The 17,500-nt window shown below is 46.1% G+C and overlaps 1 protein-coding gene across 1 annotated transcript in view; it reads right to left on the reverse strand.

Moving 5' to 3' along the window:
* clstn2a (calsyntenin 2a) overlaps positions 1-16,092 on the reverse strand; it is a 170,795-nt gene extending 154,703 nt beyond the window's left edge. The window contains exons 1-2 of the mRNA XM_062530630.1: positions 16,001-16,092; positions 1-2 (exon numbers count right to left, since the gene is read on the reverse strand). The exon at positions 1-2 is cut by the window's left edge and continues 24 nt beyond it. Of these exons, the coding sequence (XP_062386614.1) occupies positions 1-2; positions 16,001-16,092 (94 nt within the window). The remainder of the gene's footprint in view (positions 3-16,000) is intronic.
* Between the last annotated feature and the right edge of the window lie 1,408 nt (positions 16,093-17,500).

Here is a 17,500-nt window from a genome sequence, read left to right on the forward strand (position 1 = left end):
ATCTAGAACGCAGGACACAGCACAGCACATGGAACACAAAAAACACAGCCCAGCAGAATAGACACCGGTAGGCAAGACTACCTTTTTCTAACTTCTTGATCTCTCCATATTCTCCTCCTCCTCGTTTTCTTTCTTCTTCTTTCTCATCTCTCCATTCACATTCTCTGTCTTTCATTCCCTGACTCCGTCCCATTCCAGTAGCAAGAGACTAGTCTGTCTATCTCTCTCTCTCTCTCTCTCTCTCTCTCTCTCTCTTTCTCTCTCTCTCCCACTCTCACTCAAGGCCTTTATCTGACACGTATTTCCACATCCATTTGCTGGCCAATCTCTCCATCTTGCTCACTCTATCTCTACAATGACACTTTCTCTTTCCTGTGTCGCATTAACAGGTTTTACATGCCAGAAGGCGAGCCCACATCTCCTCTATCTCCTGTCTCCTCTCCCTGCCCATATTCCTAAGACAACACTATCTCTCTGCCTGTCCTTCCATAACTCCCACTGGCACTATCAAATGACGATGACAAGTCTGCCATTCATCTCCACACACTTTCTTTCTAACGCCCATTCCCACCTTCAGACACTACAAGACAAGTCCACCTTCCTCTCTATTTCTCTCTCTCATCTCAGTATTATTATTATTCGCACATTCAGACACAGGCAAAATCTCTGTCTATCTCTCTCTCACTCCCTGCCTGTCTCTCTCTTATCCCTCTCTCTCCCTCTCGTTTATGATATCCATTTATAAAACTCCTGGCCCTGCCGCTAGGAGTCGGCGCAATTTCCCATCGACCCACTCTCTCCTCACCTTACCCTCTACCAAAAACACACTCTCACACACACATACACACACAAACACACACACGATAAAAGAGGTAGGGTTGCAGAGTGCTGAAGAACAGGCAAGAGGCAGTAGGGGTGAGATGGAGGGAGAGTGAGAGAGAGAGAGAGTGAGAGAGAGAAAGAGTGAAGGGGAGCGAGGGATAGAGCAGGGGAAGAATGGGGAAGCGCGTGTCGCCGGTGCTCATTAATCGTGGGTCTGCGCTAAAGCTCGCGTCTCTGTTGCCTCGTTTACCATGTGTCGTAGCCATCTGTGGGCGCACTGCTCCCTTTAAAAGGCTCGCCGCTGATTTGAGTGGGAAACAGATGATGATCTCGGGGTCCCCGAGTAGACGTGGGCGTGTGCCAAAAACAATGTGTGGTCCAAGAGGGGGGAAGAGAGAAACAGAGAGAGAGAGAGAGAGATAGAGAGAGAGAGATAGAGAGAGAGAGAGAGAGAGCGGGGGACAGGTGGGGGAAGTTGGGGTAGTCAGAGTTAAAGACTGGAGTCGAGGCAGTGGAGGGAGAGAATGGGAATAGAAGGAGAGGAGGTGAGTTGAGAAGAAACACCTCTCAGTCTGAGTACTCTGTCGGGAGTGCGTCCTTTTCTGGAAGGGGAGTGATGCAAGAGCATCAGACACAAGGTGACTGTTCACACACACTCTAGCTAAGATCTAAATCTGAGATAGGCACAAGGTGATTTAGACTGCACAAACTGGTGGGACAACCTTCAGATTGGACATTTGGTTTCATGAAATTTGATTCAGTTGGAAAAACATCAAGGTTACATCATGAATAAACACCTAATTTCAGAAAAAAACATTTCCAGTGATTGTACAAGGTGAAGAAAATGTTACATTTGTTATTGCAGAGCTAAAATGTTCCCGTGGAATAGGGAAGAAATTGAATCAGAATATATTTGAATCAGAGAAACCATACAAAACCTATTTGTCCAAAGATACGCTTATAGATGACTCCAAAGTGGGTTTTTTTCCCCTTTATTCTCAAAGAAATTCATGGGCATTTGCTTAGAAAGAGAATACAAAGGAGAAAAATACAGCCAACAATAGAACAAGGCAGCAATTTCACGATAATGTCTATGGTTATCAGTCTCTCCAGCGTACACGAGAATGAGAAATTAAATTGAATCCCAGGGATTGCTATGCTAGTCAATACCGTTCCATAAAGGGTCACTAATTAAAAACGTCAATATGAACTGTTCTTCTCATTCACAGTGACAGAGAGATGAGATCTACTGGGCTTTTTTATTATAGGGGTTGTGGTAGAATTATTCTCTTCTATCAATAAAGGTAAGAAGGTGAGGGAGATTAAAGTACCAGTTACATTTGTATCATCCAAGGATGTACATGTTTTATATTCTCCTCCAAAGGCAAACGTTGCAGAGACACAAAAAGAGGGAACAAGTGAGATAAATAGTGAAAGAGATAAAAAAAAAAAACAGATAGAGAATTTCAGACAGGGAGAGAAGGAGAGCGATAAATGGAGTGAGGAATAGAGGAATAGAGGAACAGAGCCTGCGGTAAGATGGACAGCCTGTTGAGACGGCACAAAGTAACAGCCCCGCTAATGCTGAAATAATTGTGGATATTAAAAATGTCGGAAAATGCCAGCTCAGGCTCGAGACAGGGCATAAAGAATCACAGCGGGTGTGGGTGAGAGAGGTGCTCGGAAAGGGGAAGATTTCATTAAAAATAATAAAGAACTGTTTCAACTGAGTGGCTCAGATGCCCGGGGAAGAGCCGTTCTTCAGATAGATACTGGCCATCGCCTCGTCCACAGCGCGCTCCTCCTATGTGATAGATCTGCTGGTGTCAGAAATCAGTGACCATGTCAACAGGCGAAAATAGAGAGGAGAGAGAGAGAGAGAGAGAGAGAGAGAGAGAGAGAGAGAGAGAGAGAGGGTGAGGTAGAGAGAAACAGAAGCAAAGAGGAGCAAGCGTAAAAAAAAAAAGTTTCATTAAAAGTGTCATGTAACTGTGGTATGTTAGCCCATCAGTGCTATAATGGATTTTTTTTTCTCTCTCTCCACACAGAATGAGCCCTGCACACGGGCGTGTAGAAGAAAGAGACTTAATTACATGGCTATAAAACTGCTGAGCCCGGGGGGGCCCAAACACTCCCTAACCCCCCTCCCATTTAGAGGAGAGAGAGAGAGACAGAGAGAAGAAGAAAAAAATAATCCTTTTTGTATGCATAAACTCAAGTATGCATTTCCATACCTGTTGAATTAATGTACAGTGATGGAGGCCTTGGCTGTTTAGATGTAGGAATGGAATACTGTACATGTACTGTACGTACACGTACGTACACATACCGTATTAGCAACAATGATGGAGCGGTAGCCTTTCAGCCTGAGGCAGTGGCCTCGCATGACTATCTAGCACAGCAGCAGTGTTTGTGAAACCACTGAAGTCAGACACCAGCAAGCACAAAGACACAGAGAGAGAGAGAGAGAGAGAGAGAGAGAGAGAGAGAGAGTGTGTTCAGGGTAGGGTAAAATGGAACGCATGAAGTCTCTTAAGACAAAGCATTCTTTAGAGGCCAGCCAAAGCCATGGTAACACGCATGAGGCCTTGTGCATCTCCGCTCAGTCTCCCCACCTCCAGAGAAGGCCAATCACGTCTCACCTCAGTCTGTTGCTCACGCGCAAACTCGCAAGACAGGCTGTTTTATCCTGCCTGGCAAAATGAATCGTTCCCTTTGGCTTGCTGCTTTTCCATTCTTTTCTTTCTTTTGCCTTTCTTTCTCCTGACACTGAGGGAAGAATTGCGCTCTTAGTCACACATACACTCTCTCGCCTTTTTTGTTGGGTGACGCCATTGCACTCTGAAATCATGTTGAATGTGCGACACTGCTTTTCTACCATGTCAAGCAGTGGGTGTTTGACCACAAAGACGACAGTATGAGCACAACTTGACAATGCCAGACAGTTCTGTCATCTCAATAAGCTCACAAAGAAAATATCTCTTTCGTCACAACAGACGACAGAAGTTTGTGAATTTAGCAGACATTTTTTTTTTCTTTCCCTGACGGAATCTACATAATTTTGTATGCTTAACACAACATGAAGTCAGTGGCATTCACAGACAACACATCCCAGTGCACAGCAGTGGCAAAAACCCAACATCAGTCATTATGGCTGATTGAAACGCTCAAGCAAGTTTATCACAAACAAACAACCCAGAGGAGAGCTGGCGCCCGGCCCAGATCTGGCACGGAGTCGAGCTGCCAATCGAACGGATCTCAGACGGCCAAGACAACAGCTAAAGACCAGCATTTGGAGTGGCACAGCTTCTTGCGAGACACTGTTCAGAATGATTCGGATGCTGGGGTGTTGACAAAACCAAAAATCGCCACCTCCATTTACATAAACACACAATGTTGGATACAAAGCAGTTTGGCACTTTGCTCTGCTTTCACAGTGGCTGTGGCTACCTGGGCAATCACCACCCGCAGTGGCCATCCATAACCCCCAGCCAATGAGACGTGGCGCTGGACACCAGTGGCTGGGGTCCCCGCGGGCCCTCTTTCCATCCATCTCACTCGGACTCTCTGTAAACACTGAGGCTGCCCAGCCACTGAGGAATGGGTGCCTCTGCGGAAGCTAATAAGGGCTAATGTTGTGCGACTCCGTCTTAAAGGAGCCGTTTGGTGTTGGCATACATCACTGGCCCCATGACCGCCTCAGCCAGGGCGCCTCCATTGCATGGCCTGTCTCTCTCTCTGTCTCTCTCTCTGTCTCTCTCTCTCTCTCTCTCTCTCTCTCTCTCTCTCTCTCTCTCTCTCTCTCTCTCTCTCTCTCTCTCTCTCGCTCTCTCTCTCTCTTATTTGTTATTTCCAGGGATGAGGCGCGCTGTTTGTTCTGGTGCCTGTGAACCCGGTGCAAATTCATGGGTGTGAACTCACATTTATAAACACACACACACACACACACAAGTCGCATTCAAACAAAAGGTAAATAAATAAATAACCCGAATGAAATAACCACACAGAATTTGCACAAACAAGGTGATATTGCATCCCCATATAGGAACACGTCTCAGCGAGCAGACCTACATGCATAACAAACACACCTGTTTGCGGGTGATAATGCGCATTAGAATGTATTCATGTAAATATATGTACCCAGCAGTGGCACCACACACCATGAGAGCGCAGCCTCATTTAGACGAGCGGGAGAGGGGGAGACGAGCCGAGCGCACGCATGCATTACGTGCCGCGCTAACGCTAACGCTAACGCAGGCTCGCACTCCCGCGGGTGCCCTACAGTCAAACCCCTGGAGCTTTATTTTCCTAACCCGCGCGTAATCTGAAAATCAGTAACTTTTGACAGTTACATCGGCTCCGGCGGCGTCACGCGCCGCACTGTACGCACTTCCCGATTCCAAACACGGCTTTCGGGCGCGTGAGGGGAAAGGCACGGCACGGCACACGGGCGAACAACGAGAGATAAAGACACTTGACAGCTCTGATCTCTTCCGAAGGCTCTTTGCTGTTGCATTAAACATCCCGCTTATCGTCACCCAGCCGCAACCAATGCACAGCCGGCCCTGTCAAGCCAAGCTCTGCCGTTAATGTCGCGACAATATTTAACAAACGATGAGGTCAGAGATAGAGCCGCTCCCGCTCTAGGCTTCTCAAGACATGGCAGACTTGGAGGACTTCACATACACACACACACACACACACACTGGAGTGTTCTAAAAACTGTATCCTGTGTATCCTAGCCTGTGTTCTGCATAACAGAAGGGGTGAGAGAAATATATATATATATATATATATAGTATCTCTCAAGAAATCTGAGATTTTCTCAATTACGATAATGACAGTTATGTCTTGTGTATTTAATCCAAACTGAAGCATTCAAACAAAATCATTAGGAAAACACCAGTACAAGTCTTAACCAAAGATCAGTGCGATGTAAATACCTTTTGAATTTGAGAGGGTGTATGTGCAGCTCTGTGCACAAATGTGACCACAAGCTACAAGAATATCTAGGAAGGGAACCGTAGCATAGCCAAATCCTCTTAAGTACTTAACTTTTGCTTTTTTGGTGTGAGATGGTGCTTATGACATGTGACGTGAGATAGATGGATCACTGGACTCTATTTTGGAACATGCCTTTTCCCTACAATGGGGTTGTATGAAAGAACTTAAAGCAATGTCCATATTCTGTTTCTGAAGGGCTTTAGTGTTTTTCACAACACACGTTGAGAGAAATGTGGTCATCGTTCATCACCTCTCACATTAGGAATGCAGAGTACAAGCAAACTCTAGAATGTGAAAGCAGCAATGTGCTACAGTATTTATCTAGTCCATGTGCACGTCCATAACAGATTTCTAACATGAAAGTAGAGGAAACACCCATGTTGACCAATACAGCCCTTCTATGTGATAGTTCTGTGTTTTTACTATCTATTACTTCTATAATGCACTCTCATAAGGAAATGTACCCACTAAAGAAATACTGTTCTTTTATTATACAGTTTGTCTTTTTTTATCTGAGGCCTTTCCCTTAGCTCTGTACATTCTAATAACAGGCTTCAGTATGAAGGGAACTGTCAAAGGTCAGACTTCAAGCACTTCTCTAACACTACTCTAAAGACGGCCCATTACCCAGAGTGGAGAGTGGCCTCAGTACAACCTGACTAGCTAAACACAAGCTTTCTTTTGACATACATGTACATGAGAATACATATATATATATATGTGTGTGTGTGTGTGTGTGTGTGTGTGTCTGTGTGTGTCTGTGTGTGTGTGTGTGTGTATGCACTACCATCCAAAAGTATGGAGTCTCTTAGAATTTCTTTGAAAGAAAAGCACTGTTGCTAAAGCACTGTTATTTTCAATGAAGATAACATTAAATTAATCAGACATACAGTCTAGACATTGTCAATATGGTAAATGACTATTCTAGCTGGACACGGCTGATTTTTAATGGAATATCTACTTAGGTGTACAGAGGCCCATTTCCAGCAACCAGTACTCCTATGTTCTAATGGTACATGCTAAAAGGCAAATTGATGATTAGAAAACCCTTGTGCAATTATGTTGATTAAAGAAGCTGTAAAACTGGCCTTCCTTTGAGCAAGTTGAGTATCTGGAGCATCAGCATTTGTGGGTGCGATTATACCCTCAAAATGGCCAGAAAAAGAGAACTTTCTTCTGAGACTTGATAGTCTGTTCTTGTTCTGAGAAATGAAGGCTACTCCATGAAGATTTCCCATAACGGTGTGTAGTGCTCTCTTCAGAGAACAGCACAAAAGGGCTCTAACCAGAATAGAGAGGGAAGTGGGAGGCCCCGGTGCACAGCTCAGCAAGAGGACAAGTACATTAGTCTCTAGTTTGAGAAATAGACGCCTCGCAGGTCCTCCACTGGCAGCTTCATTAAATGGCAGCCTACCCACAAAGCGCCAGTCTCAACATCCACAGCGATGAGGCCACTCCAGGATGCTGACTTTTTAGGCAGAGTGGCAAAGAAAAGCCATTCTGAGCTGAGACTGGCCAATAAACGGAAAAGATTCAGATGGGCAAAAGAACACAGACATCGGAAGACAAGACTGGAAAAAAGTGTGATGGACAGCCGAATTTAAGTTTGAGGTGTTTGTATCACACAGAAGAACTTGAACAAGATGCAGAACAAGTGAAAAGATGCTGGAGCATCTGTCAAGCATGGTGGAGGTAATGTGATGGTCTGGGGCTGCTTTGGTGCTGGCAAAGTGGGAGATTTGTACACACTAAAATAGAATGAATAAAGAAGGCTATCTTGCAATACCATGCTATACACTGTGGACAGCGTTTGATTGGAGCCAAGTTCCAACAGGACAATGACCCAAAGCACAACTATACAAGAACTATTTAGGGAAGAAGCCGTCAGCTGGTATTCTAGTCAATTGTAGGAGGCGCTTCAGAAAGTGTGGGATGAAATTTCTTCAGATTACCTCAACAAATTGATAGCTACTGTAGAATGGCAAAGGCCTGGAGAGCTGAGACTGTTGCAAATGGAGAATTATTTGATGAAAGCACAGTTTGAAGGACAAAATTATTATTTCAGATAAAAATCATTATTTCTAACCTCATCGATGTCTGACCATATTTTCTATTCATTTCGGAACTCATTTGATGAATGAAAGTGTGAGTTTTCAGGGAAAATATGAAATTGTCTGTGTGGCCCCACACCTTTGAACAGTGCACACACACACACACACAACTCCATATATTCAGCTATGCACACAGATGCACACACCTCTGCAAACATGTGTACACACACACACACATGCTCTGTGACTCTGGTGGTGGGGTGCAGCTGGTGGGTGGTGATGCGGAGGGGCCACACTAATGAATGGGGAGCACAGGGAGAGCTAACACAGGCCACAGGGAACACACCTGCACCTGCCAGAGAGAGAGAGAGGAGGGAGGGGCACTTGCTGTTGGCACTGCCACCACTATTTTTGGAGAGGGGGTAGAAACACTGATAGAGAGAGAGAGAGATAGGGAGACAGAGAAAGAGAGAGAGAGACAGGTAGATAGAGGGAGGAAGAGACTGAGAAGGAAAGAGAGACAGATCTCTGCGCACATCTGCTTACCTGTCTGCCTGCCTGTCTGTCTACTCTCTGTCTGCCCTAAAAAACATACCAAAACATCCACTGAGTGCAGCTCCTATGAGAGCAGTGGGAGTAGCCGCATTTGCTGAAGGTCAAGGATCAGCATACAGCTGTGGACATGTGATCCGTCTCGTGGCGCGATGCGCTGCACTCTCTAGGACTGCAGTCGCCTTTGCCCGAGGTGAAACAGTCAAGGAGATTCCGTCTTCATTATGGACAAGCGCTGCCTGCTATAACAGCCCTCCGAATGTGCTGCACAGCTCCGCTAGCCGTCCACCATCAGAAGTCTGAGTTCAGTCGCACCCGGACAGCCTCACACGGTGGAGAACTGAGATGACCTGCTGGTATATCGGCTTTCAGAGATGTTGCAGAGATAAAACAGGCCTCTACTCTGCCATGCTTTCTTCTCCACAGGAGATCTTCATGTAGACTGTATTTCACTTCCCCGCTATAATCGGGACTATTCAGAACAAAAATAGGCCTACAGTAACCATTCAAAGGTCGAGATAGAAAACCATGAGCAGGGGGCCTCAGTGATGAGTTTTGTTCAATCAATCCGTTTTGATTGCTTGGCTCGATCAGTCTAATTGTGAACAAAAGATTCATTAATGTGCCAATATCAACATGAGTCATGTCCGTGCATGGCATGTGGGGGAGCAGGCAGCTCAGCAGTCCAACTCCATAAACAGCGGGAGTGATGCTGTGCTGCTCTTCTCTGTGCGCTTTATTATGACCACCATAATAGCAACGTTTTTTTATTTATTTATTTATCTATCTATTTCTTCAGTAATTTTGCTTCACTGATTCCTGGGACCCTGCCAGACCAGACCAGGCAGCATGAAGCTTGGTGCGCATGTAGCCCCATGAGGATGACACAGAACCACCGATTTTCAGTTTTGATTCGTCGCCCACCTACCGCACTGGATCCCCAAAAAGGACTATGACTATCTTGAGATGGCATGCACGAACACAGGCACACAGCGCTCACACACTCACATGCATGCACACACATAAAGACGCACACACACACACATTAACGCACACACACAAGCACAGACACACACGCGCACAAGTTGCACGAGTAGGGGATGGACTGGGAGATGGGGACAAATTTGACTTCCGTGATTAATTTTTGCGGAGAGAGTGTGCAGGACTGAGCATCCGTCATATATTGCACCGCTATGCAGCACATCTAGTTTCTATTGCTTTGCCCCCAGCCGAATCTTACTTCAGATGAATCTCGAGTAAAAGGGGGAAAAAAGCAAACACCATGAGTGTTATTCAACCTCTCACTGGGAGTGTGATTATGCCCACATAGCGCCCAATCCATGGCATTATCCTAGCGTGAGTCTTTTTTCTCTTTAAAAAAGAGAAAGAGAAGGAATTGGTTGGAGGATTTAGTGATGGAGAGAGTGAGGGATTGAGAGAAAGGGAGCGAGAGGACGGGAGTCACCCCGGGCGATGATTAAAGCAGTCCCATGAACATATGTTTACCCGCGCTAATCCCACATCTCAGCCGCCACCGCCAGCACTGATGGATGGTGGCGTGGAAACACAGCCTGTTCCAATGCACGCCAAAGACCAAAACGAGACCAAAGACCAAACGAGATGCAGCGTTGATCAAAGGAAGCAGGAGGTAGCAACTGTAGCGTGTCAACAAGTGTTGAAGTGAGAACTCGCGATGTGACACAAGACTAATCATTGACTTGTGTTTGCATGTTTTTTTATCAGTCTTATAAGATTGCCTTTGTTGTTTTCCTGGATTCTAAAGAGGAGAGAAAGAGAGAGAGAGAGAGACAGACAGACAGACAAAGAGAGAGAAAGAGAGAGAGATTGTTGCTAAGGAGATGAATTTCAGCACTCACTCACTCATGTTCCAGAACATTCTAATGCCGTTTCACCAGAATGCAGAACTGTTGCTGTTATTTACACTGTAGCGGCTCTGCATCCTGTCTCTCTCTGTATCTGTATGTGTACATGGCAACTATGGTACTTGGGACAATGGCAGGCCTTGGACAAGAATAAACACAACCTGAATCAACTGTGCAGAGGCAGTAGAGAATAGGAGATGCTAGAAGGATTGATGGTGATTCACCATGTTTGACATTCCTTGTTTCTGCCTTTGAGGACAAAGATCCTCTTTGCATGTGTTTGGACTAGCACTTTAGAGAAAAAGAGAGAGAACGAGAGGATTTTTGTGTTTCTCATATCAGGGAGAGTGGTAGATGCTTTTTGATATGTTTTGGACATCCAGGTCCAGTTAAAATTGCAAGCCTCTCTTCTGCTGTATGGCTCTTAGCCACTTTATACAGAGAAAGCTAATATTTCCTCTCTCTCTCTCTCTCTCTCTCTCTCTTGTTTTGTGCACATTGCAGTATTTGGTGTATGTCATTATGCATGTATGTGTGTGTGTGTGTGTGTGTGTGTGTGTGTGTTGGGGGGGGGGGGTATTACATGTCTGTGTAATGCATTATGTAGGTGTATTAAGGTCATCGATGCTTGGAAGGCAAGACACACAGGTTCACTCATGGAACCCATCACCTCCTGGCTTTACTTAACCCAAGATAACATAATTATTCTCCTTCTCTGTACTGAAAAATAATGTTCTTCTTTGCTAAAGGGGGATAACTGGAAAAACACTTCATCCCCTAAGACTGCTACTTACATTATCTGTGCAAATGTTGCATTTTTTATTACTTGGAGGCGAGGATAATTTATTCATATTGCTATTGGTGTTTTGTTTGTGCTGTTGTTGTTTATTAAATCTTTTTTAAATGAACAAAAATGATACATGGCCTCTCCTCTCCACAATCTTGTTGTTTAGATATTCCTGTCATGTGTTTTTTTTGTTTTACTTTCCCCCTGTTTTTGAAAAAAAGAAATGACTCACACATTGCCGGTCTGGCATTTTCTACACTAATCACACAAATCTCAGAGATGTGTTTACCGTCTCCGCCAAAAAAGTTGCGCTTTTAATGACAAAGTGTCATCTCTAAAGTCCCGTTGGTGCACCCGTCCTGGATGCCTGAGCAGACAGAGAGAGCAGGCGTGCGAGTGGAGAGCCTTAATGATGTGATCAGTAAACACAGAGCTCATTGTGTCCAATTACTCAGCGGCGGCTCTCGCAGTGGGCCGTAGGCACTGGGCAGATGCTAAGGAGGAGTGGGCCTCTCGCATGTTTACCAGGGCGCCTCTCCTCTGCTCTGATCCTTGGGCTTGTCTTGACCAGGCCCTCACCTACTGTAGCATCTCTCTCATCATGTCTCCACCACACAGGCATCTCTGCACCACGCCACAGTTCACATCTGACCAGTCTTTCTGTTTGTTCTCTTTCCACAGTGCAGATGTTTCCAACATTGTGTTTGTATTCACTGTTTTGTTTTGTTTTTTTCATTATTTAGAGACTAGTGGAGGCTCTGTTTTTCCTACATTTTCAGTGACCACTTGGCCACAGCCTTGTGAAAAGAATATTGGATAACATTTTTTCTTCTGTGGCTGTTACTATTTTAATCAGCTGAAGGGTCCAACAACAATGGGAAATCAAATAAATTATCATTCACTTTGTGGTCAATGTTTCATTGGATTTTTTTTTTAAAGATCATTAGCAAAGCCATTCATAAAAAAATGGCTGAATACAAGCCTTAATAGACTGAATAAAAGTCTAATTTCACTGTCTTATGAGGCGTGCAAATACTGTACATGTGAGTGGAACTCCACACAAACATCAAATGCCTGCAAGCACATCCGTGAACCCCACATCCTTACCTGACCATTGGGAGTAACCACTACAACCACACATATTTCACTGTATTCCATGACATTCGATATATATCTGACAATTGCAGGAGGCTTCATATTAGTGTTAACGAGATTTGTTCAGGCTACAGTGAGAGTCAACACCTTTGTGTTCATGTGAATGGCATCCATCTCTCCCCCAGCTGAGTCTGCACTCAGACCTACTTGGCAACCGCTACTGTGAACAGGGAGCATGTAGCCTACACAAAGTGCTACTGCTAAACAGGATTACATGAGAGATGATCTAACCTTGACAGTATAATGGAGCCGCACTATTCTCTAAGGGTGGAAAAAAGAAAGAAGGAGGATGGCAAAAAAAGATAACAACCAAAGTGAAGCGTAAAAGGCAAACTGGAAGACCTCAGGACAATCTGGCAGGTCTGTCTACTTAGCATGGATGCTAGCTCTGTTCACTCCACCCTACAAAAACACATACACACACAAATAAAGACAAACACACACACACTCCCCCTCCTTCTTGTGCTGCTTTGTTTCAGTAACTCAATCCACAATGAGGAAATCAAATTAGGAACCATTCAGCCCATCAAAAGATGGATTCCTGCTCCCTATTTCTTTTGGAGGAGAGGAGAGTAACAATATCACGGCACAGAGGGTGATGGATGATTCAGATCTGCCTGACGTCGTGGAGCCAGAGAGAGGATGTTGAGATGGCTGGTTTATGTCTGTGTGTGTGTGTGTGTGTGTGTGTGTGTGTGTGTGTGTGTGTGTGTGTGTGTGTGTATGAGTGAAAGAGCAAGAAAGAGAGAAAGAAAGACAGAAAGATATCTCACTTCACCATGATGCTACTACCATATCCCAACTTCGTTGAAAACACACACACACACACACACACACACACACACACACACACACACACACACCCAGCCCTACACAAACAGACACTCACACACATCTAGCCCTGCACACACATGCACTCACATACATCCAGCCCTCCACAAACACACACTCACACACATCTAGCCCTCCACAAACACACACACACACACACATCCATCCCTCCACCCACACACCCTCACCACCGCCTTAATAACAGCCTGTACAGCACTTATCTCTGTCCTTTACGGTGTGTAATTACTGCACTGGTCCGGCCCATATGACGGATAGGCACTGACCACAGCCCCGACACCTCCAGCAGCCCGGAATAGGCTTGTCTGATTGAGTCAGTGGACTCTAGATGTTGGGTATGGTGGCTGAGAAGGGTCAGTTGATGGGTGGCTATTTCGAGGGGCTGGAGTGGGAATAAAGTCACTTGATGGGTGGCTTGTACTTGTCTCTTCATTTGGGTTAGGTGCGGAGAGATATGGGAATAGACTCGATTGGTGGGTTGTCTCTTTTTTTATGGACGAGGGAACAAAAGACGGGAACATACTCTGTTGATGGGAAATCAGAGAAAAGCAATCCAAGAAGAACCTGGGTAGATGGATGCTATCATCGACCCCGCGAGAAATGCTTTCTCTACATTGCACCCAGTGAACACACACACACACACACACACACACACACACACACACACACACACACACACACACACACACACACACACACACACACACACACACACACACACACACACACACACACACACACACACACACACACACACACACACACACACACACACACACACACACACACACTCTTCCCTTACCAGATTCCTTGACCATTAGGCCACGGTTGCCCCGAGGTGTTCAGTGTGTGGTACGGATGAGGTGGAAATTGCATGGTTGGACAGAGTGTTTGGGGAAAGCCTTTTAGATTTGTTTTTCCCATAAAAGAAAGCATCTTGTCACCCAGCTCAATGGTACTGTGCAGGCTTATCAGGAGCTCAGTGTCCATTTCTTTCATCATGGGGTGATATTTGAACACAGCTAATAGCCCTGGCTTGATTTTGATCCATCAGTGGTGACAAAGGTAAAAACAGTGAAGGGATCCTCACAGGCTGTCTGGCCCTCTGCATACCAATACTTAGACATGCCTAGCACCGCACACAAAGGAAAACGCAGCTAATAGCCCTGCAGTAGCCTCATATGCCCACACGAGCACAACGCCCACGGAGAGTCAGGTACGAGTCCCACCTGAGGTTATCTAACTCCGCTAAATCTGCTCTCTGTTGATTCATGAACAACCTTAAACTGGCTTGAGCGTAACTTCACACTTTCTTCCTCATTTTGGGAATTGGGATCTATCTGGCTCCTCTCCCTCTCCACACACTATTCACCTACAGTACTGCAGGCTGCCGCAGCTTACTGGCTCTGTCACTTCCTCCTTGGTCAAAACACATTACAAGATCTTTGCTAGGCCTACTCCACATTATACAATGGCAAAGCGGAATCTAATTCTGAAGAAGAAGAAAGTTCTACTAGTACAAGCTCGTCGCCCACACACTGCAGTGTGCGAATGGTAAATGAGTTTCATTTCTGTCCCCGTCATTAGAGATGCTAGACGTTAGCGTATCTCGCAAAGGTAAACATGTTAGCAAAGCGCTAATAATGTGATGTTTGTGTTCCATACATCTTCTTAGCTCTGACACCTTGCAGCTTGCCTGTATCTTTATAAAGAATTGTCTCACCCTCAAGTGCTCTAGATTGATTCCGAACCAACCGTTGTTTGCCAACTGAGGCAGTAATTGGTCGACCCTTGATGCAAAGCAGAAATCCTCTGCCATGATGATGATGACTGCTTATTTTGCTAATGATATTTCTTGTAAAATATAACAGACTTCACAAGTTAACAAGGTTAAAAACTTGATTTTCACCAGAGGAGGTCTTAAAAGAAAATACCGCCGGAAAACAATTCAGATGAAGTCACTGACATATGGGTCAATGCTGATCATCCGAAATGCATTCAGACTGGCAAAACCCAAATGCTGCCAGATGAACCCAAGAATAAACAGAATGACCAACACTGCAAGAATTCTTTGGTATGTTCATATTCATTTTCCTGACTATGTTTTTCTCCATACAATCCGCAAAGCCTTGTTTCAGCAGTTTTATTATAGGAATGTATTGAATGCCTGAATGCAGAACAATGCAACACATGATATTGTTCAGCACACCCCTATGCATTTCCAATGCGCTCTCAAAATAATGCAGAATTTGCTACGGTTTGGCATTGCCACTCTTTGTTTATCATCTATTACAGGCCAGAGTTGTGTTAAAAAATGATACTGTCTATGCACACTGGGAATCCACATCCCAAGCACAATATCAATTGGGGACGACAGTGCAGCTCTGCAGAGACCCAACTGGCTGCTCCAGGAGACCGCGATGCCGGCGTGGCATTCTGGCCAGTGCCAAAGCGGTTCCCCGGACTCTCTAGGTGCGGCGGTCGGGTAGGAGTGGAAGTGACAGTGTCGATGAGAGGTGTGTCCAAAAGGGCCTGGAAGCCAGGCTGGCATGGCCCCAAGGACACTGTACACACACACACACACACACACACACACACACACATATATACACACAAATACAGCACAGGAGGACAAGATACCGGTAGACCTGCTACTGCAGCCACTCTGAAGTGCTGTGTTCCTACTGCACAGGCACACACACACACACACAAACACACACACACACACACACACACACACACACACACACACACACACACACACACACACACAAACAAACAACAGTTTTGACACACAAACACACACACTCACACACCAAACCGATCAAACCGCCGACCACACCAAAAAAAGGCGTGTGCCACTGTCTGCTTGTCATGGCGATTGACACTTTAATCACCTGTCGTCCCCGCAGCTGTGTGGCGGCCAGGCGTCATGGCGACAGCGGAGACAGGGGCTCTTTCCGTACACCCTGAGGGGGAGAGCTGCCATTTTGGATGAGGGAGAGGAATGCCACAGGACTGTGTGTGTGTTTGTGTGTGTGTGTGTGTAGATGGAGCCTGGAGGGCTCAAGTCTCAGGAATGGTGACATTGCAGAGGAGAGCGCACAGAGACCTGGCATTTGGGCTGACAAGGGGAGGGGACGGATGGAGGAGGGCACGGGGGTTTGGGGCTCGGAGAACGCTAGCTGTCAACAGCAGCATTCAGACAGAGGAGTGAACACACACGCACGCACACACACACACACACACACGCACGCACGCACGCACGCACACACGCCCGCACGCCCGCACGCACGCACGCACATAGACAGACACACACACACCCTTCCCCACTTCCCCACTCCCCCTCACTCGGGCGTTTGACACGACCCTGATGGCTGTGACAGCGACACTGCTCCTGTGACACAAAACAGACCCCTCGGGCCCTTTCCCCCAATTAACCACAGCACAGTGGCCAGTGTGTGTGTGTGTGTGTGTGTCTGAGTGTGTGAGTGGTAGCTGCAGTGGTCTCGGGAGAAAAATGACAGGCGACAGTCACCATGTGGCATTGAAGCTGACGGGCTCTGATTCACTGCGCTGAGCTACAGCTTGTGAAGATGACCGGCCTGGCTTCCACTGTCTCTCCACAACTCCCCCTCCACCCCTCCCACAGCCCTCACTCTCTCTCTCTCTCTTTGTCTTACTCTGTCTGTCTATCTATCTCTCTCCCTGAGCTTCAATGCGGCCTTGCAGGAGGAAGAGGCATTGATTGCACAAGCGAGCCCCCCCGCCCCCTCTGCACATCCACACACGCCTGCCCCCTGCTCCATGCTGGAGACACTAGCAGTTGATAAAACAGCCGTCTGGATCTGATTCATAACTGTAAAAAGAAGAGCCCTCCAGGTGTAGTTTTTAATCCAAGCGCAACCCTGGGGCCTTTTTACCAGGAGCCTCTTTACCTCATGCAGGCGCTCAGCAAAAAAAGGAGAGGAGGAGAGAAAGAGACAGATAGAGAGAGACAGAGAGAGACAGAGAGAGAGAGGGAGGGAGAGAGGGAGAGAGAGAGGGAGAGAGATCACTGTGTGACTTTAATGTAGAAATATCATAAAAAATGACGACGATTAGATCACCCAGCTGCAGCGGCGCTTTGAAGAGAGGCAGCCGTATGGGCGTCTGCTATCGACTGGGGAGAGTAGAGGACTCTTTAAAGGCAAATTTGACTTTGGACCTCCAGAATCACGCCGCGCATAGCCTGGGCGCCAACACAGGGGGCTCTTTGGTGATCTCCTACTAAAGAGATAAAAAAGGAAAAGACGAGGAGAGAAAGGGAGGAAAGAAAGAGAGGAAGAAAGATAGAAATTCAATTTGTGTGTGTGTGTGTGCTGGAGGGGCCTCTTGTCTCTGTTAGTGAAGTTAAT

Source organism: Sardina pilchardus, chromosome 2 (genome assembly GCF_963854185.1).
Source record: "Sardina pilchardus chromosome 2, fSarPil1.1, whole genome shotgun sequence".
Classification (NCBI taxonomy): Eukaryota; Metazoa; Chordata; class Actinopteri; order Clupeiformes; family Clupeidae; genus Sardina; species Sardina pilchardus.